The sequence below is a fragment of the Poecilia formosa genome, unplaced genomic scaffold (assembly GCF_000485575.1).
Source record: "Poecilia formosa unplaced genomic scaffold, Poecilia_formosa-5.1.2 Scaffold3, whole genome shotgun sequence".
Classification (NCBI taxonomy): domain Eukaryota; kingdom Metazoa; phylum Chordata; class Actinopteri; order Cyprinodontiformes; family Poeciliidae; genus Poecilia; species Poecilia formosa.
Window position 1 is genome coordinate 4,686,770 of NW_006799942.1, and position 23,010 is coordinate 4,709,779.

General features: G+C 37.1%; 1 protein-coding gene and 1 long non-coding RNA gene across 4 annotated transcripts in view; one reads left to right on the forward strand and one right to left on the reverse strand.

Moving 5' to 3' along the window:
* cadm2a (cell adhesion molecule 2a) overlaps positions 1–23,010 on the forward strand; it is a 227,846-nt gene that overhangs the window by 128,150 nt on the left and 76,686 nt on the right. For 2 of the 3 annotated variants that reach the window (XM_007556010.2, XM_007556026.2), the window contains exon 2: positions 21,271–21,297. The exons of the other annotated variant lie outside the window; for it this stretch is intronic. In XM_007556010.2, coding sequence (XP_007556072.1) covers positions 21,271–21,297 — 27 coding nt within the window. The remainder of the gene's footprint in view (positions 1–21,270; positions 21,298–23,010) is intronic. 3 annotated transcript variants of the gene reach the window in all.
* Positions 1,593–13,250, reverse strand: LOC107836738 (uncharacterized). The gene is made up of 3 exons (XR_001662683.1): positions 13,162–13,250; positions 10,225–10,227; positions 1,593–1,604 (listed from the first exon to the last, which is right to left on the reverse strand). It is a non-coding gene; the product is annotated as an uncharacterized LOC107836738 (long non-coding RNA).

Genomic DNA, 23,010 nt, shown 5'->3' on the forward strand with positions numbered 1-23,010 from the left:
TCAAATCAATACGACTCAGAAGCAGGATTTTCCTCAGCAGTTACAATACATGCTGAAGACAAACTGGAACTGGGTATGTTGTGCCACAGATATAAAATGGACTGTTTGTAACAGCCCACACTGTTGTTTTTGTCATTATTTTTCTTTATTTACATTTGTTTTTCTTAGGGTTTTGTATCAACCACACTTCTCAAAGACATTCAAAATTCTCCTCAAATATATTTTGGCTAAAGTACAGGTTAAATGTGTAAACAGAAAACAAATGACATTTGTATTGTACATGCAGTGTCATTCTGTTCAGTGAACAGGTTTGCAGGCAGTTTTAGCAAAACTTTCTGATCTCACATTTGGCATATTTTCTCCACCTGTATGTCTTCCTAACCATTATTTTTAATAATGCTTTATTAATTCTAGCCTGGAAGTCATTTTGCTTCTCATATTAGCAGCAAAGTCTCACTAGCAGTTACAAAAACCCCTTGGATTTCACTCCATAGAATCAACAAATTATGTAGAGCAATGTAAGAGTTAAAGACAATACATTCTTAGATGCTATACAATCACATTGTGTAAATATGCAAATGTCAGAGGACACTACTATACCAGGAGACATAGCTCCACCCACGTGCATGACGCATTGGATGTAGAGTATCAGGTGCTTTGGGGACACCAAAAATAGACTTGTGAATTATCGTAATCATAGTAAACATAATAACATAATAAAAATAGGACTATCTAAAGCATGTTAATTCATTCCAAAATAAGTTTTCTACTCCAGGAAAACATGAATCTCTTATGCCCAACCTGTCCAGTATCCCCGTTGATCTCGTCCCCTCCCAGAGATTTGTTTAAATATACCTCAACCTCAAATTTAGCCAGAACCTGACAGCTTCCTGCTCTGAGCGCCTTCTCAGAGTGCTCAAAGTTGGAGCGTTGCTTCTTGAAACACCACGCAGAGTCGAGAAGGCATCTCAAGTCTGACGGTGTCTGGCATTTAGATCACTCTCTAAAATTATATTAAACACTTTTGTTCAACACAGTGGAAGGAATCAACAATGACAACTGTCATTCTGTAATTAATGCTGTATCTGTATTTCACAGTTAACATTTTATTGTAAAATATTAATCAACACCAATTCTGGCCAAAGTACTAACAAAGTATCTGTTGTTCAAGTTTGTCTAACAAGTATATTTGTTTCTACTGCTTTGTTACTAACCAGCAACAATTACAAGTTTTGTCTTGTAATTGTTGCAAGACAAAACTTGCAACAATTACAAGCTGTACAAGCTTAGCTTGTACAGCTTGTTACATTTAGTACTCTGGGTGTTTCAGTCTGTTTCTAAAACCCTATTAAATGCAACACCAAGGTTTATGATAATGTTTTCATACAAACCACTACATTTGTATAAGAAAGCAGTGACTAACGTTACAGAACATTGTTATTTTGCATTACTTAAATCTATGGTATTGAATGAAATCCTCACATAAGTCACCCTGCTCTTACTCAGACAAAAATAGTTTCTTGAGCCTCTCTCTCTCTTTATGTCTGTCTGTACTTGTGTGTGTGTTTAGCATGCATGGATGCACATGCATGGTTGTATTGCCCCTAAAGGTTTCTCCTGTTTTATGGTGTTTTTCCTTTGGGAGGAAAGAGCAACCAACTGAGACAAACAGGCAGGTCTAAGTGGAAGTGTGCTGATGGATCTAAGTGGACGGGTGCTGATGTAAGAGGTTACTACTACCCATTAAAATAGGAAAAGATATTTGATCATGGCCTCTGGATGTCCTTCGTTGAGGACAACAGTATAGTAAATGTCAACACAGGGTCTTAGTGTTTTTCCTTCAAAGGAAATAGGTTAGGTGTTCAGTACTGGTGACTTTTTTTTTCTTTTTTTTTACAAGGGAAGTAACTTTGACTTGATTTTATTATTTTTGCCTGCATGTATTTTTATTTTAGGAGACAAAGGCTGTGTTCCCTTTTCTCTTAAACATAGCCAAGTCTTGTTGCTCCCATATCAAAAGGAGGCCAGAAGTAATAACTTCTGGAATGAAGGAGCACATTAATTGCGTTACACTCAAATAACATAGTTGAAGAAATGTTCTAAAAATAATAGAGAAACTAGAGCTAAATAAAGAAGCTTTTCAAGATGTGGCTAAAAAAATAGTCTGTGTCCATGAATCAAGAGGAACAGAAACATATATGTCTTGGTGACATTCATTTCATTTTGCAATAAAAGACAGAGACTGCCTTGAAGGGACTTTTGGGGTGGGATGACTTGCTCCAACATTCTGCAGTGAAAGAAGCTGCTCTATTAAATTGAAGACAAATATAGCTGGAATAACAGTTGGGAAGTTGGTGTATTTGAGTGAGTCACCGAAGAAGAGCAATAAGATAGTCATGTTTCAAACAGAGCTCTGTTCTGTCCAATAAATGTCAGCTTGACAAGCTATAATCTCATCTTTTTAGCAAATGGTGTGGGAAAGGTTTACAGAGATTGGATAACAAAGCTTTGTAGTTTCATTTAGAGGCCAAACAGAGGTACAGCGACCACTGTGGATACAGTAAAAAAATGTTTTTGAAACTCCTATAATGATTCAGAATTTATTGTTATAAATTCAGAATTTATTGTTATAAATTCAGAATTTATTGTTATAAATTCAGGCAGAGAGTGCAGCAGTGTGGCAATAATGTCAAAACAGTACTATAAGGTCTCCATTTCAAAGGAAGGCATTCTGCTAGGATGTGTTAATTAAGATATTGGTAATCTTGCTAGTGTATTGTAGTGTCTTATTTACTCCATAGTGAGACCAATTGTCTCACTGGGAAACTGTTACTTTTGACAAAATATAGACTAGCATCAGATTCTTCAACATATAAATTCCATCATGTGATGAACAATGTAATTCGAAAGCACTGCTGATTTATGCAGGTCGGTCTTTAACTAAGCAAACCTCCTAAATGTCAAGCAGTGACAAAACTAAAGCACAACTATTTCCAGGAAGATTTTTGAATTGTTTACAGCAATAACATTTCAAGAACTCTTAGTTATATATAAAAAAAAAAACACAACCCAAATTTAGTGGAGAGTAGTTAATGAGTGAATTAAACAACATGTGGACAGATTATTGAAAGGTCAGCTGCTTTGCACAGAGATGTTCTAGTCAATCACCTGCCGCTGTTGTCAGTTGACTAAATGCCAAGCTTTGACTGCAACATTTTTCAGGGGTCTTTTGAAGTCTACGGGTGTTCCCTTTGCGTGAGTGATCTGCGGCAGGGGGTCAGATACTGCAAGATGTTTTGCCAGACTTGTTAAAGTGATCTTTATCAAGTGGATGCAGGTTGACGACAACTCTCCCTTCTCATTAGTTATATATTTTAACTTGCTTTTGGTATAGCTCTCTGGTTTCGTCACCTGGTTTGCGGACAAGAAGTTCCTTTGGGATCTATATCTGCTTTTCAAGAATGTTGAAAAAGAGTATTCCATGATGGAAGCTTTTTCCAAAAGCAAGCCTAACCCTGTGGATATTATTCTTTAGCAGGTCTTCTGTGAGGTTTCTGTTTTTCCTCCTCCCTGTCATCTCAATGTACAATGTGCTATGTTCAGTATATCCACCATTCCATCTCTGCATGATCACCTAATGGTTACAGACCCCTCAATCCCAGTTGTTTATGATCATTATGATGTCTATGCTAGTCTGTCTGACCTCTAAGATTTATATCAGGTCTAAGCATAAATAAATATTATTTACAAGCATAGTGTAAGTGCATGGCATCTGAAACATCATAACCTACAAATTATTGCATCAAAGCAGTCTTTTGCAATTTTGATATATTGATCTTATATAGTGTTTGCAGGTCAAAGTATTGTGCAGCTTAAAAGTCTTGTATAATTCTAACAGGATTTGCTTTACTATTCTATTTTCATGTTCTGTTTCCAGATAAGCCTCTGAGCAATTATAATTTTGCATTTAACCACACATTTTTTAAGTACAGTTTGTAGGCCTGTTCATTAGTTTTTATATATTTAGAGTCTCCGTTATTATAACCTGTCTTACTGTGGTTATACAGTTTGTTCCAGGTTGTACTTCTTGGTGTGTCCATTATATACAGACAGTCTATTTTATCCATTACTGGTATGAGTTGTGGATGGCAAAAAGAAGAAAAAGTCCTTCAGTTTAAGCAGACCAGACTGATATGTTAATCTTTGCACTTGATGACAACCAAATACTCAGCAATGCCCGCTTCCATTTTTGACCACTTGGAAAAAAGGCTTAGGATTTGTACAGTTGAGGCTTTCATATCCTCTCACCTTGACAGCTGTCCCTTTTAAGAATCAGTCAAGGAGCTCAATCTGTCTTGCAGCCACTTTGGATTGCAGCAGTGAGACTTCTTACTGTAAAAGGGAGTACAAAGAGAGAATGCTTCTCCGTCTATATGGCCAATCTCCACATAGTGCCAGTAAAACTGAATATATGTCATGATTCAGAAATTTTCTTTAAAACCAGATAATGGTTGAAATCAAATTAATTACTTTCTATGCATCTTTTTCAAACCCAAACATAAATTCCAGATTCATATTTGATACAGTTGCAGAGGAGTAGAATTTGAGAAGTGTTTTCCATGTGTGGATTTGTATGGAAACCCAACACAGAGCAGAAAAATATGTACAAACTGCATTCCATATCTGTGTCTTAAAGCAGTCAACTTGATGATTCATTCATTCATTCATTCATGATTGAATGAATGAATGAATGAATGATCCTTACTTCTTTGTACCCTACTTTTTGATGATTTTAGAGTTGTGTTTGTAATACCATCTGATAAGTGCAACTTTTTCTGATTTTCCTGCAATGCACCTTTGGAATTTTGAAAATTAATTTTAAACATTCAGTAGGTTGACATAAATAATTTTGATGAGCTCTGATTTGCCACGGTTGACAGGTGCGATTGTACCAACTGAACACTCGCTTGAGCAGACAAAAAAAAAAAAACACATTCATTGAGTCTCAGTGGAGTGCTCCTCCTCAGCTTCATATATGCAGTGGCCTTTTTCCTGAGTTACCAACTGACAATCACCGGCTACCGCCCATCTTCGAGAGCATGGGTGTGTGTCAGGTAACTGACATTTCAATGGTCTCCTCACTCACTGTGTGGTGTTGAGATGTCAACACCTTTGTCTGGCCCTGACAGAAAATCGGCTCTGATGGATATGACATTGCGGGTCCTTGGCAGTACTGCTTGCATTAAAAGGTCTGTGGGAGTCCACAGCCACAGGATAAGGACTGCCTTTGCCTCCCTGTTTCACACACATTCATAAGCAAATGCGCACGCATTCACACACCCACACAAGTGAAGTAACCATAAAGGCACAATGCCAAATAACACATAATCATTCAATGATCCATCAAGTGGTTGAGCAGCCATTGTGTTCTGACCATTAGCCGGGCGAGGAGAGCATCTTTGAGATTGTGATGTCGCTTTGCTCATTTTGAACACGGCCAAGACGAAATGCCAACTGCTAATCAGCTGTGTGTGTTGCAGGACAAGTGAGCAGGAAAGGGGACCATTAACACTTTTCAAAAATGTATGCAGGCATTTTGTCTCATTATATGTGTGGATCATAACGAGCTCCAGTCAATTACTGGGTTTTTGTTAGGAATCTCATGGAATGCGCTCATTGTGTTGTATGTACGTATGTATGATCCATCAAGATCGAGGAGAAAAGATGCAAAGCCACATAAATGGATAACAGGTTGACACAGACCTGCTTCAAATATCAAGATTCACAAGGATTTTGAAATGTGTCAGTTTTATAACTGTTTCAGATTGTCATTTGTGCAGTTCATAAGACTTTTAGAGAACATTTTTGAAAAAGACCTGAAGGGAGCACAGAGTGTTTAAAACATAGACTTATAAAGCCCCCAGCCCCACCTGTGCAGATTGACAGTTAGCTGAAAGCTTATGGCAAAGACAAATTTGTCAAGGACAGTCATGGTGTGGAAAGTAAAGTCACACCACCAGTCAGTCTTACTAAGGCAACACAGCTTTAAAACTACAATTGGCAAGCTTCAACCAGCATGATTGCTAAGCAGCTAACTTCACTAATTATTAGCTATTATTAGCTTGTTAGGCCATTAGTACTATTCTAAAAAAATTCAGCATGCAAAAGGGGATTGCATTCCACATAAGGACAATTATATGAAAACTGCTAAAAAATCAATGGGCTCTTTCTCTGTGATTGTTCCTTTAACCACCTAAATAGATTTTATATAAATAAAACGAATAACTTAGAAGTGCTGTAACTAAGACTTTATATATAATCATGCTTTTGGTGACTGAACTAGAATGTAATTCATAAATCTTTAAAATGTCTTCAGCTTAAAGAAACATTGAGAACAGGCCCGTATGTACAGTACATATCAAAATAACATAAATGTTAAATAGAACATTACCTGTGATAAATACATAATTGAGCAACAGTATTAATAATTATCTTGTGGTTTTAAATAAAAATGAATAAAAAATGCTCTACATTTTTACAGTTTTGTATAAAAACTGATGCCATCAAAGCCAAGCATTTTCAGGTAACGGTTATCATACCGTAAGAGCCTCATAGCAGGTAATAAAAATGACAGCTAAGTGTCTAGCTCTAAAGAAAAAAACTTTTTTTTTTTTTAACTGATAAAATTAAAATGCTTTTAAGTTTCAGCAGTGATGCATTTGGTAAACATTACTTAAGTTTCCATGTAAATAAAGACAAACTAAAATTGTTGTTTAAGTGTAAAGGACCAAGTCCTCACTCACTCACAACTGCATGATGGTTCACTCTGACGTTTGGATGCCTGTGCAATGCACTTGATGTCGGGGGCGGACGTTTACCAGATGGCACTTGCTCCCAGGATAGTAATGTTAAATTATCTGTGTCCAATTTACACCTTTGCAAAAGCTGAGAAAGACAGGAAAGGAGAAGGGAGGGAAGAAAGGGTGAAAGCTAAGCTCAACAGGAAGCCTGGTGGGGAGCATAACAGTTAGAGAGTGTTCCTTTTGTGAAACATATACAATTTTATTTATTTATTTTATTTTTTTGTGATATGATTGGTCCTTTCTCTTGTCCTCCAGGAAATAAATTACCATTCTTTGCTCATCACACTCATGCTTACAGAGGCGTACAGCAATAATAGGAGCCTGTTGAGGTCAATTTTGATTTGAATTTGGGGCACAAAAAAGCAAACAGCTCACCATTTCTATTTATTTGATTCACTTGATGGTAACAATTGAATAGGAATTAGTTTCACTTCAGTTTGTTCGGAATGAGCTCAAATTTGTCTTTGGTAATTGAATACAGCGTTTTGTTCCTTTTGTTTGACAGAAGACATATTAACAATTAATATTAAGAATTATTCATGTCTTACATAATTTTTGCCTGACTGATTCATGTAAAGAAGGCTACTCACAGATTAGCCCCTAAATAAATAGTAGTGAATTTTGTTAGTGAAACAAAAATCAAGGGTATATCATTTAATATTGTAAAGGTGAATGAAACGTTAAAGAATAGATATTAAATAAACATATTTTAAAAAGCTGAACAGGTGTGCAGTGACTTCAGAATGCTGAAGAAGAAGTTGGCTTATATGCTTAAGCTGGATTTTCAGCTCCAGCAGTCAAGAACTAGTTTTGATTAAATACGCCATGAGCGTTAACCTTCGGATGTATAATTCTTTCCTGTCATATATTCGGGTTATTAGTATACTTGCACATCATCTCCATTAAAATTGTTTAACAAGATTTCTCTCCTAAACCCTATGTGCACTAACACATAGGGTTAGTGCACATAAATTTTACTCAAGTAAGAGGAGTTTTACTTTGGAATAATATTACCCAAGAGAAAGTAAAATTACAGTGTAGTAAAATTACTCCTAAAACATCTTTTTTTCCAAAAGGTTCCTCAAGTAAATGTTTCTGCTCAGCTAAACTAAATTTATTTAGAACCACAAAAGAAACAATTTGAAGCAAATTGGCTTGTTTTAATAATGAGTATTATTCTCATGCTTCAGTGGGTTGATCGTGCCTAAATACAGATGTAAAATTTAAGATTTTTTTTAACAAAGAAATAATTAAACCAAATTTACAGAACTACGGAGAATAACAACTAATTGGATAACAACTAATGTGGAGAAGAATAACTAAGCACAAAGAAAGAAAAACACAAACTGAAATGACTAAGAATAGATTTAACTAAAGAAAAACAAAAACAAGGTTGATCTTGTTTGTTCATTTATTTTCTACAACACATGAGAACAAATTAACAAAACCACAAACCTAAAAAAAAGCAAAGACAACCCAAGATCTTGACAAATAAAGGACATTTGTTAAAATTTTTAAACTAAGGAACAACAATTTTAATTTTGCTTTTTGGATTAATATATTTTCAAACAAAATGAGAAAAAACACACAAGGTTTGCAACATATTGACAAAAAAATGCTGTTCTTCAGTGGGGACAGGGAAACTGATTTGAGTTTATTGAAGCTGGATGGAACTAAATACAAGTTACATCTGGAAGAGAACCTGCTACAGCCTCCAAAAGAGTTCCCTTTAATTGAGAATCTATGGAGATGCTCTTAATCTAATTTGGCTGAGCTTGAGCTATTATGCAAAGAAGAGTGGGCAAAATTTTAGTCTCTGGATAGATGACAGCTTGAGACATTCCCCAAAATACATTTTGTTTTAGTCAAAGTGAAGGAAGTTTTTACAATGTACTGATTCACAGGAGCTGAATAAAAATGCATGCAACACTTTTTTAGAATTATGTTTGGGAAAATTTCAGAAAACCACACATTGCTTTTTTCCCAGTTAAAACAATTATCCATTAAAATATCAAAGTACTCTGCCTGTGGTGGTACTTGGGGTTGGGGGTGTCAGATGGTCTAAATATTATTTCAAAGAACTAAACATACAAGTTGTGTGTCCTTTGCAAAATGTATTTCATAAACATCATTCCCATCCAGGTATGCTTTGTGCATTTCTAGATCAAAGGCAACATTTACTGAGGCAAAGTCCTGTTGTAAACCTGCATGCAACGTTGCCCACAAGCTCTGCCACACATCCCTGCCTGTCTTTCTTGGCAGTACTTTTGTGTATATGTGGCGGTTGCATTTTTAATAAATATGAATCCGCAACCCCCACACTCAAACACCTACTTGAGTTTTTCTTAAGGAACACGGCATGAATAATGGAAGCTGCTCAAGTGTAATGAAGGCTGTTATGCATACAGTACACAAGTTACACAAACCCTCAAGGTTACCAATTTTCTCCTACTTCTTCCCTGATATCTCTTTACTTTCCTCCCCCACTCTGTAGCTTGTTCTCACCCTCTCCACTGGACTACTCACAGAGAAATCAGAATAGGTTTTAGCTGTTGCTAAGGGGATACTTCAAATATTTAGAGTAGAGAACTCTTGATGAACAATGATGCAAGAAATATATGATGTTGGACTAAAGAATAATAATTGTAAATGCCTTCAGATATATCATTCGGAAAGAAACCGAATGATGATTAACAGGCTTTTTAAGATAAAAAAAAAACAAAACAAAGTGTGACATAGATGTCTTATTTGCTATTTGAGTCAATCCTTTGTAGAACAATTTTTACTACAAATTGTAGCTGCACATATTTGGAGAATTTGTAAACCGTTTCTGCACATGATTTGCTCTTTCTATTTTGCAAAAGATCTCAAAGCCCAGTCAAACTGGGTGAGAACTGACTGAACAGCAACTGCCAAGTTTTGCCAAAGATTTTGGATCGATTTTTGGCTGTAATGATACAGTCAAAATCTAAATAAATAAATGAATGAATATGTGTAGCTTTGAACAGCTGTGTTGTATTTTAACACTTTCTATCTTGTTAGAAGGCGAATTCCTACTCTTGTCTCAAGTCTTTTACTGCTTGTGCCAGATTGTCTTTCTGGGTTGCTCTCCATTTTGTGCCATCCATATTTTCATCAAATCTGATAAGCTGCTGAACAAAGCCTCCACTGAGCATAGTGCTGCCAACACCATGTTTCACTATGAATGTGATGTCATTGGGGTTATATATAGTTTTAGTTTTCCACCACATATTTCACATCATATGTTGAGCAGACAGTTCAGTTTTTGTTTCATCAAACCACAGCACCTTCTTCCATAGGTGAGCTGCAAGCCCAGTGTATTAACAGAACATCTTCTAACCCCCTGCAAATTTAGGGAGCACCGGTGTTGATACTGAGATTTAATTAAATACAAATATGTTTGACCTACAAAGACATTTGATTGCAATACGTTTTATTTTTTTTTGGAGTTATCAGAGAAAGGGGGGCTGAATACAAATGCACCGCACACTTTCAAGTATTTCTTTATGATTAAATTTGACTTACTAACTTTCTCCCACTTCACAACTTGTTTTTACAAAGTGAAATTTCCCAGGGGTATTAATATGTTTGTACATACATCCAGTGTCAGTTCGGGGAATAACCCAACAATACCAGATATTTTCAATTAGTAGTCTTATCTCTTTATGTGCTTGAAAGCTGCAGCAACATAATGTTCTAAACAGAAAGGGCTATAAAGGTGATGGTTTGAAAGTAACAGCCTAGCCGTGACTGAAGCAGCAACAATCACAGGGAGCTTGCACTGTTTGATGCCAAATGGTCCCTTGAGGGGGAGGCTCAGCGGTCAGCTCCCCACAGAGACACAGTGAACACTTTGCCAATTTACCATCATTCTACCCTTTGTAAGGCAGCCCAGCACAAACACGGCTTTGTTCACTGACCTTTGAATAATTCAGCTCAAGCAAAATGCTATGACACATTTTTGATCAAAGTCTCACTATCAAGGGGAGGAGGCATTTTCTAGACGCTATGTGTTTCTCTTTACCAAGGATAAAAGCCTCCCTTCCTCAACATGCTCTGTAACAGGAAGAATAAAGCTGCAAAATGGGAAAATCCCCTGGAAATATTGGACAATCCGTATGTTTGAATTTGAGAAAGCACTTGATGCCGAGGGAAGCAACCAATGCATCTTATGGGGATTTGACCTCTGAAGAGTAAAAAAAAAAAAAAAAAAAAATGTTTGGAATTTTTTCCTGAAAATCTCCTGTCGCCTCTAACTGAAAAAATTGTCGAGAGATTACAGGTTGGTGGCAGGACGTGCGTATCCTCTTGAAGATTTGTCTGGGGAAAGGCATTTGTTACCCCCCAGGCATCGATCACACTATAACTTCTACTTCCTAAGTATTCATTTGAAGAAGCGAAGGAAACAAAAAGGCTTGTGCTGACTTATAGGCTATACCTGGACTGTCCATCATCCAACAGCAGTACCTGCTTGACGGTATGCATTTTGTTTATGTGCGTGTGCTTCAAAGTATGCGTATATATTCTGGTGTGTCCATCACCCAATAGCAATATTTATTTGAGTTCTCTTGTTGGGAAGATTCATGTTTTAGATACCCCTCTGGCGTTATGTGGAAATTGAAATGTGCTCCTTGTGGCCAGGGGGGATTTCTTTAAAGTTTAAAATGGAAGAAGTTTATGGACTGTCTTTCTGGGTGTGCATGCGTCTGCATACACCTAACTTTGTTTTTGCAGTCCAAGTGCAATTTTTTTCTAGATGACCTTCTCTGTGATCTGTTTTTCATTCTTTTTTCCTGTCTTACCCCCCCCTTCTGTATTATGATGCATAGAAATAAATCTCCCTACGCTCATTCAATGATGAGACCTTGGCAAAATACAAAAAAACCTTACCTAACTTTCATGACTACTTCAAATCTCCATGGCACTGATTTAGCAGGTGCCATGGAGATTTGGCACAGGAAACTTCCGCCTGGGGTTTTGGTATATTTTATCTAAAAAAAAATATTAAACCTTTACAATCAGATTATGGAGTCAGAGCATCATAATGCAATTTTTTACAGTCACACCAAAGATGTACTCAGATGTAACTTGGTCACTGTGCAGGACATTCGAATCCAGGGAACTCACTGTTATATTTGAGACAACAGTCTGAGATGATATGAGGTTTGTGAAATTATACTGGCAGATGGAGCCATTTAAAGATGGGTGAGTAGTGGTCGTAAAGTGGTCAACGAGATCGGCAGTTATTCACGGACAGGATGTGACATTTAAATGATGGTTTTGGATTTGAATGCTTACTGAGATCAGATAAAGTTTTTCCAGTGTTTTATTGTCTGACCTTATTAAGCCCGTACCCTGTACGGCTTTAGCGTATTGGGTGATAAAGTTAAAATGAAGGCACAATTCATTAACATACAGGGTAGATTTTTTTTCTGCAAACAGCAACACACTGAAGTTTTATCTAATTCACAACACTTTTGCCGAGGGATATTTGCTTCTTGAACTGCAGACAAACAAATTGTCCTTTTTTTTTCTGCACTGATGAATTACCAGTATTTAAATGAAGTATTTTTAGGGGCATGTTATGCAAAACAAAACAGGACAACCTTTTATGAATATGACAGAATGCCATAATGGACAAAAAAGCACAAATGATTTTTACTCTGACAGGATAGCTACAACTTTGTACTGTACATATTTTTACAGACTATAAGTGTGTGGATCACTCCGTGTACTCTTCCCAAAGTCCATAAACATGCATGTTAGTATTTTTGCAATCTCTAAATGGCCTCTTGGTGTAAGTGTGTGTGTGTGTGTGTGTGTGTGCATATGTCCTGTGTTGCCTTGTGATGAATGGTCGACATATCCTGCATGTAGCCTGCCAGTTTACTGGCGGAGATGAGGACTCACCTGGCTACTGTGTGTTTGGTGAAAGGTCCAATCTGACATGCAAGAGTGTAAATTGGTCAATCACCACTGCACTTGATGAGCAGTTTTGCACTGACATGTCATTAAAACTATTTGCTTTGCGAAAGAGATGCTGTGATGGAGAAAATACTGGGCACAAATGATGTACAAAACAAAGCCGTGTGTTGTGCACCACACGTCTGGGGCCTCATGCGTAAAAGAGTGCATGCCAAGTTTTCACACTAAAACACTAAATCTGGATGTATAAAGCCATGAGCACGCACATGACTGCACACCTTTCCTTTAAAAATCTCAATTTGCAGGAAATAGAGCGCAGCTGCTGGTCCACCCTGTCGCCGCCCACAAATACATAAATTAGTATGAATACCCGGAAGTCTGCCACCACGTGAAGCAATAACCATGGCAACGACCTTGGTTGTAGCAGTATAAGTATTTATAATATAATAATTATATAATTTATTTAAAAGATGCTTTCAGGGCACATGAGGTCACCTCACAAAAATAAAAATGATACATTTTAAAGAAAAAAAATCCACATTAAAAAAAAAAAAAAGAAAGCAAATGTCTGTTTGAACAGCAGCGTGTTCAGCTGGGTTTTAAAGACAGACAGCATGTCAGAGAGTCATTTGAGTGGGAATGTAGACATGTATTCTAAATAGTGGAATCATGTACATAAGTTGTACATTTACAGAACGATGTTTTCTGTCCGTAAAGGCGCATTCACAAAGCGGAATGCTCGAATGACGGATGCCTGCAGTTGCACCAGTACAGTTAACGCATTCCTTCTTTACGTTTTGCTCAGAGCTCCAGGATGATCAGTCTGAGCAATCTAAACACTAATAAACCATCATTAATATTTTCCAGCAGATCAAAATGATCTCTGAACAAACGCTCCCTTTGAATCCTTCAATTGGCGATGTTCTCCATCAGAGCCAAAGCCCTACACAATTACGCGGCTCACCTTTGTGCAGCTAATTATATACGTGTCTACACACCTTAATCACCTTAAAAATAATCAAACCTGACCTGTTTGGAGTTAATCTGCTGATGCAACTCTGTTTTTTTTTTTTTTAGTGAGAATAAAATTACCCCATAGATGCATTTCATGCGCTTCGGCGCACAGACCAGTGCGTTACGTCTTTATGAGACGAAAACTGAGGAAATGTATTACTTACATTCTAGTGAGGTTTTCACTTCCTTTTATTTTTATTTTATTTATTTTGTGGGTGTGTTGTCTTATTGTCTGAGGATAAATGCGGTTCAGTTTCATCGTTTACGTTTAGTCAATAGAATATTAAAATCATGAATTCAACTCCATGCTTGTCATCTACAGCTCCGGCTTTTTTAAATGTAACTTTCTTCCTCAGTCCAATGCTTCACTTGAAGTTCTGCACACTTAATTCTGCAGACTCTTAATTAAATGTGTCTTAACACATACACACATTTACTGTCTGCCATTATAAAATGTTTGCATAAATGAGCATAAATAAGGTGTAAGCAATAAAATAGATGGTGAGCATCACTATATTGCCCACATGAACATTAATTAATTTGTTGATGAGTTTCTACTTTTGACCTTATAGCTTGGCATAGCATGTTGCATTGGCATATGCCTATAAAAATGCTTACTAAACTCTTGAAAATCTAAATTCAATTACATATATTTTCAAAACTTTGAATTAAAAAAAAAAAAGGCTTAATCTCCCAGGACATTAAACATACATTTCTCTAAGCATTCTGTTTTTACTAACAGTGGCCTGGCTATTTAAAAAGATATATTTAACCACTCCAACCAGGTGACAAGTTGGCAGCTGATTTTGATTCAGTATGGATGTGCGACATTAGGTGCTTTAGGTATTCATTTGTGAATAAAACCAAATCTGTGATGGGCTGCACTTGTACTGTGCACAGGCTGTATATGTGTGTGCTCTGTGCATGTGAATGAGCAAGAATAGGTGCAGTTTTTCAAAATTGTGAACTCTTGTTTTTTTGTGTACTTGTGCATGTAGTGACCTTTCTTAAGGAACAGCTGCGAAGTCAAGTGACAAAAGAGCTGGAAAAGGAAATGTCTTGACATTAAAATTTCCAGGCCACTGTCACTGAACCTTCCCCCCTAAGATTGTGTCCATGGTAAAACATCTTTTTTTTTGTAAGGGACATTACCATTTTGCTCCCAGTTTTAGGATCAAAGACCAACAGAGGAACTCATATGAACTGATGTATCATGTTTGTTTGTTTTTTTTGTTTTTCTCTAGTTAGTGATTTAGAACTGCCCTCTTAGTCACAGTAAGCTTAAATGGACAAATGATGAACGGATATGCAATTAGTAGAGGACTAAGTATACAGAATGCTCTGAGTTTTATTATAAATAGAATCAATTTGGTTGAAATAGTTTCTCAAAAAAATTCTGTTTTTTATTTAAGCATTTTAAATATAGAGTGTAAAAAAAATATTTACGTTAACATACATAAAAAATACACATAGTAGCAGTTTTCAGTGTTACATAGTTTTCATAGATATAACAGATGTTAAGAAGAAGGTTATTTTTTATTCTGTATTTGTAAACATCTGGTTTCAGCTGTATTTAGTGACAGTAATTATAGCTATAATCACCAGTACTGTCTTGTTGTCACAGGTGTCTCCATTGTGTAGGTATACAGTTTCAGAACATCAAATAAATTTGAACACAAGACAAACATAGCCCAAGCAAATAAAAATAAAAAAAATACAGGATGAGATTATTATTTTTAAGGTAAACAACTGCCCAAACAAAGCTGGATATATGTAAACTAAATTATTACTCTCTATGTAACATTTTTATGACCTTTAATGAACATTTTTCGGGGGCTGTTTGCTCAGACCTAATTCCTGCCACACCCACAAAGTCAAACACAACTTTAACCGAACCTGCCTGCCAACATTAATCAGGTTGAAAAGATCTCAAAATGGAACCCATCATGAACTGATTAAAAAAAGTTCAAATAGATGGAAACTAATGAGATTCATCAGTTTGGAAAAGGTTACAACGCCTTTTACGTCACCAGAGAGCCAATGTGAGACCCACTAATCCACAAATGGAGAGAACGCGAAACACTGGTAAGCCTTCCCACGAATGGCCAGTCCACCAAAATTAAATCAAGAACATATGAACCACTCCCAGAACATAGTTCTGTGTTTATGATTTAATTATGGGAAAGAGATTGGGCAAATATGCCATCTATCATCCCTGAGGACGTATTCTGTGGACTAATGAGACAGAAGGGGACATTTAGCCACCTAATCAACAACGTACATTGCTGTATGTCTGGAGGTGAACCACATCCCATTCCCTCAGCTAAATTCATGCAGAGGATATCAACCTATGTTATATATGCAAACTGTAGAATCCTTGGAATATGGAATCAGTCTGGATACAGTACTTGCTCATCTATTTGGTACAGCTAAAGAGCAAAATTGTCTAAATCCGCTCACATGTTACCATAACATTTGTTTGGCTTTCTAACCTGAGAAAAAGAGCGTTAAACTCTCCCTGTGGATACCATTACCTTGTGGTTGTGTGCTTGTGTCCACATGTTTGCATCGAGCTCAGTATATGGAAGCAGATGATTCTGCTACAAACAGGTTATTTATGTGTAATCATGTTAAGGAGGCGAAATCAAATATGCTAGATTAAACGACAAAACAAACAGATGTGTGTCTTCCTGTAATGTGAGTAAACAAGGGTGTGTCAGACTGATCCAATAAAGCAGGCAATATGGTGGCAATAAGCCGAGTTAAGTAAGTTTGATTCCATCTATTAACACTGTTTACCACCTCCTTTATTATCCAGAGATTAATTGCAGCCCTTAGCAAAAGTTTGGCTAAACAGAATAAGAATGCATTCGCTGCTAGATCAAATCCAAATTTAATATATTACCTGTTTTTGATTAAATGAATCCGAGGAGCATATTGTTGTTGTTTTTCACAGTCATGCTTGCCTGCAAATCGAAAGAGTCACAAATGCATAGACCTCGCTATTAACATGTCGTGGGATATATATCCTTTAAATGTCTATGTGTGAATTGATGTCCAGCTAAGTCAAGGTGACGGGAAGTATGCTGAGGTTTAACAGCAATCTGCTCACCGGTAGCATATTGGTCCAATTCCAAGGGCCCAAAGAACTTCAGACATACGGAAAAAACAGCTGCTGCTGTACTAAAGATAAGCTAAACTCTCCATCATGTCATGTGACAGCTCAGAGAGGCACGCTGCACACATCGATCTCCATAGGCTTTTCTCTGCCTGTCAGACTCTAAATATATCTGCCTCTGCAAGAGAAAGTAGCCTGAGGGCATTGAAAACGCAGAAGGGGAGAGTGAGATTTAGATAAGGAAACAGTTAATAAGGAGGTAGAGTGAATATGAAAAGGGAGGAGAGACAAACTCCTGAGTGAGCACAAGTGTAAGAGAGAAGGGGTGGGGGACAAGAACAGAATGGGGTGAAGAAGGACGAAAACAGGAAGGATGTTGCAATAGAACACACGTTCTCCCAGGAGACTCCTACCTTAAGGGAGTGCTGTGATCACGGCTGTGTATCTGTGTGTCTGCGTGTGTGTGTGCGTGCGTGGGGGCCACAGTAGGTGGCTTCTGTATGAACTATCACACAGTTTATTTATGACGGCTCCCTGCTGATGGTTAGAGATGGGGAAGAACCTGCTTGCAACTCGGTGCTTCTCTGTTTCAGCGTCGTCTTTTCATCCTCTCAGGTAAAATGCGGCTGTTTACACATAGCTTGGATCAATAGCTCTGAGACAGATTCAGGCAATTCTTCAAGAAGTGGTTAAGCACATCATTGTCATTGCAAATATTTATCAAGCCAAAACACATGAAATAGTTTTAAAAAGGGTTCAGTTATTATTCATTGCAAGGAGAGGCTCCACAATCTGTATTAAGGAAACAATAGAACACAAGTTTCTCTCTATGAAACAATGATGAAAGTTAAATAATTGGAAATTCAGAATTAAAAACCAGCTGAAATCCGATAGCAGTAAAATCTGAATATTTGATAGAGCTAGCTATGAAGCATATTACATCGGTATGAAATCTTATATACACTTGGATGTTACCAACCAATGGAAAAATAGACAATATCTCAGCATGTAGCCCTCATTTCACTTCAGTTCAGTTCTTTATTGTAATTGTCATAAATATATAGCATATAATATTTTAAATCAGTTTTTTTTTCTTATCTAGCTGAAAACAGGTGATAGTTCAGACTGTTCTATCCTTATAACTTAATTTGTATATAGGATATACATGGCTAAGCAGAAAACGGTGGACCGAGTATGATTTCAGTATTTTCAGTAGCGTTAGCAACGCTGAAGAGCTTACTTATACTATAATGGCCAGCAATGGTGGCTCACGAAGTCCAAATAGACATACATTTCCTGTGTTTAGTTTGGAACTCATACCAGAAGCAAATCTCAACAGAATTTGTTTGCAAGCTGGCCGAGACCACCTCAAAAAGTGGGTCTTAGCCTGGCTCGCACCAGGATCCACTTGAGTCTATTGACACCTGCACAAAAGCTCCAGACCAACTGGGAAAACAAACTCCAGTCCATTTAAAGTGGACCAAATGTGTCGGGTGTGGATATACCCTTACACAACAATTTGAGAGCATTTCTCAAGAAAGACCTCATTTTTGGCATTTTAATATTATGAGATATCGTTGCACAATGTGCACACATTCACCTGAAATTCTAAAACTCCTCAGTAAAGACGGACGGATCTCAATATCTGTTGGCTGTAGTAGGGAGGCACTTCTGATCGTATTTGTGCTCTCTTTTGTCTCTCCGGAGAACTGGACATTGTGTAATCAATCAGAAATGCTCTGCTTATTGCAATTTAAAATGGGGGAAGAAGAGAGCTGAATAAAAAGTGTTTTATGCTATTTCAGCTTGACTTACAGAACTGTTGTGTTGGTTGCCTAGAAACTGTAATACTCCAAGATAGGCCACATGTGCAGAGACTCTAGAGGATAAGTCAAATAAGACGGCCAGTATATATATATATTTTTTCACTTTTCATTTCTGTTTGTCTTCTGTCTCCCTCCTTATGGTTTATATATACAGCTGTTATGAGAAAACAGTGGCAAAAAAAAAAATCTATAAGTTTGTTCCATCTTTTATCTCAGTGGTTTAGAGATCATACAGGCACTGTTGTGCCATGGAGCTCACACCTTGACAACTAGGATGAAAGGCAGCTATAGGCTGAGGTCAGACAGGCTGAGGGAATGTTTCACAAAGCCATCAGTCTCGTGTAGAAAGCATTACTGGCAGAAATGTGACATCCACTGCCCTTTTTCTCTGTTGGGCTCTCTCCTTCTGAACCGGTGACATAACGGCAAGCTGTGAAAATATCAGTGGAAATCTCCAAAGTACATTTGTTTTCTGTATGCGAACGAAAACCAATACACCTTTCTTTTCCAGATAAATCTGATTGTCTTTGCTGTGATTCTCAATCTTCTGCCCCCATTATGCATCACCAGAGACGCCATAGACCAACATTCATGCAAATTACATTTAATATTCACTACAAATTGCAAGGGGGAAAAAAGTCTTCATCTCATTCTCAATCTCATTCAAGAAGTGATACAGTACTAACAAAATATAATCATCCCCATCTGGCACTAGAAATTGGCTATCAGGACTTAATCGTACTCACATATAAACAAAGACGTATCTACATATGAGAGAGTCAAAGTGGTCGTCCTCTGCTTCTAGCTGCCAACAGCTTGAAGTTCTTCTACCCATACTAGTTTTTACTTACTTTTCTCACAACAAACTCGATATATTAAATTAGTTGTTTGACAGGAGAACTGTTTAGAAATTAGTAATCAAAAGAAAGGAAGGAAGAAACAAGCAATCTAAGTAAACTCAAACGTGGCACCTACCATGAGCTTCTTCTTGTTCTTTCAGCTTTCTCTGTTCTTCAGCTGCTGTCTTTTAGAGGTGTACATGTTTTCAGGCTCACTGGAGGATTTCCAATAGATCCATCAATTTGGCAAAGCAGTGCGTGTGAAGCATAAGAGTCATTCTCCAGGGATGTACTTCCAAATGCAGAGGCACACATATGCACACCAGTGGACAATCTATGACTTTTGTTTGGTTTACCCTCTCTGCTTTAACTGGCAGGGTGTCTTAGAAGTGATTCTTTGGTGCTGCAGTTCCTTTTGTTTTGTTTTTTTTTTTGTTTTTTTTTTAACATGGCCTTGTTGGCTCATATAATTTTTTTTCCACTAAGCTGCTTATAAAATACTCCCACATTGTGGCATATTCTCTCTCTGTTCTTCATACTGATTACAATGTTTCCTTTCGCACTATTATACCACGGTGTTTTAGTTTACGTGTAAAGTATGGTGTGTATTTGTATCCACCCCCATTTACTCGGATACCCCTTATAAAATCTTATGTCACCAGTTTCATTCAGAAGCTGTGTGGTCACTTACTGTTATATGATCACAACCATCTGCAATTCAGTCTCGGTTAACGCTGTATGGTCAAGAATCGCACAAGATGGAGTTCAGTTAGAAAAGAACAGTGTGAATGGTAAATGGCTTCCATTTGTGCTTTGCAACACAATCTGTCATTCATCCATACATACACACATTCACACACTAATGGGGAAAACCTACAATGTGGACATGGCTGCTCTGGGGCATACTGGCATATGGAGGGCTGCCGTGCAGTTTGTGCCGCCGGGCCCCCTCACCACCAGCAGCAGGCAAGGCCGGTGAAGCAACTCACAGAGGAGTGGGGGATCGAACTGACAACCCACATGTTGCAAAATAAACTCCTATCTCATGAACCTCTGCCACCACACTCAAAGTTCTGACCTTGCTCCTGCAACAATTCGGTGGCAAGACTTAGAAAAACTTTGTATACAAATGCAATTATGTATAAATACTGTATATACTTGCATACTCTTTGCATATAATCCCCCCCCCAAAAAAAATACATTGCAAAAGAGGTGTATATCCACAGAACCATCTCTTATCTGTAGCCTGTGGTTTGAACAAGAAAAGAAGCACAGCTTTTGCTAATAAGCATGAAGGATTCTATTTGCATGTATCCTTACAGACTTTGAAACTTATCTGAAGGCAACATGGTTTCTTTCGCAATCCACATGATGTGACACCACTAATTAAAAGGTGTCACACTATAAAGTTTCAATTTGCAAATGAGCTAATTCAGGATGTTCTCTTTAAGGGTTGAGCAATCCAATGATTTTCACACTTTTAACTAGCGTTCGAGATCAACATAGAGTTGCTTCTAAATATGTGTAACAGATACCCACACTCTGCTCTCCCTACACTTATCTAATCTGTTGCTCTGTCTTCTGTCTTTTTCTTTCCCTTTTTTTCTGACTTCTGCCTCTCTTGCTGTTCATCCAACCCCTCGTCTCCTACTTGGGGAATGCAGTGATGGCTTCAAAAGGCAAAGTTCGAGGTGAGTCGTGACTGCTGCTCAAATCCTCTGCTGCTGATTATTTTTTCTTTAGAAAAAATAAACGTATATCTTCTAAAGCGACTCTGGCAGGGCTCGGGGGGTTTTAATTGTCATTTTGGGACTCACGAAATGATCATTAGTTTTAAGATTAAATTTGATTTGCCTGGCAGAGTTTCTGAGTGTAACTTGTTTTTTTTTTGTTTTTTTTTTTAATTTTTCAACTGAATCTATGTTGAATCAGAATCTGTTTAATTAAAACACTGGTAATAATTTATCAAAATCCAACTCCAAGTTTCCCATTAAGCAGTTGTCGATCTCATGTAACTTTACCCTGAGACTATATGGGAAAAGACAAATATCCACAATGCAAATCCTCTTAATTAGTGCTAATAGTGATTGAACAACTTTCATAGAAATGTTACAACTATATATCCCTTATATTAAATAGATGCACTGTGATCTTTTTCCAGCAATGTTACCAGCATGTGGAATTGGCTTTTATTTTAATAAGTATTGCCTGTTTTTTTTTTTGTTTTGTTTTGTTTTGTTTTGGTGCAAATATAACTAAAAATATTTTTGAAAAAAGGTATTCAACCTTAGGAATATGCACTGCTGCGAAAAGATTGATGTTCTTTCAAACTGAAGGTACTGGCTTAACACAAATGTACCACAGAGAGCAATAAAAAGAACAAGATGCCCAGCATCATATCGTTCCCACAGAGTCCTGATCTCGACATTGTAGAGTCAGACTGTGGTTATATTCATACATAGAGTGGACTGTCACCGAAGAGAAAAGAATTAAAAAATAAGTACTGTCATTTTTTTATGTAATCCAATGAGAATTTGTGTTGTAGAGTTTGAACCTCAATCAGGTTATATAATTTCTTGTAGTTTTTTTTGGTTAGGTACAAAATCCTTACCAGTTTTAATAATCGCCATAATGACATTTTCGATCCTTGGTATTATGGTTTTAAAATGAAATGACGCTTTAAGCCGTTTTCAGTTTCTACACAAATAAAAAGTCCCTGATTTTTGACAGCAACATCTCACATGCATTGAGAAGGTGGGCACTGTAAAGCAATGATCTTGAATCAGCAAAGACTGACAAATGAAACATGTAGCTGTAGTTTGGCGATTATAACTTGACAAGTTTTTTTTTGTTTGTTTTTTCACTGAATATTCAAGGTAACAGCATGATTAGCCCAGCAGATAGTGCTAAGAAAGTTAACCTATATGCAGATGTTTTTTTTTTTGTTTTTGTTTTTTTTTTATAGTACCAGCCTGTGCACCTTTCTTTTGTTGTCTCCTTAAACATGAGGCTTTACGTCTGAAGCAGATGCCAAAATAGCCTTCCTGAAGTGTGTTTAATTTTTTAATTTTTCATGAATTCATGGTTTTTCTGCTACCCAGTTTCGTCATTTATGTTTTAAGGGATTTATTTCTCCAGCTGGTGCTGCCTTTCAGGCTGTAATTACAATAATTTCAATTCAAAGTTTTCCTCTTAAGTTGTGGTAAAATTTGGATTATCCGTTATTCCCAAATGTAGGCGCCTCCTTCCATTACAGTTTCTCTTTATCCTACTTCCCCGTGTCCTCATCAGTAGCAATCGTAGTTAAAACATGAACATCATTTTCCTCTCACCACGTCACTACACAGTCTTCACATTTCCCTGCTGTGTCTGAATGTTTAATTCATTCAAGCTCTCTCTCAAGC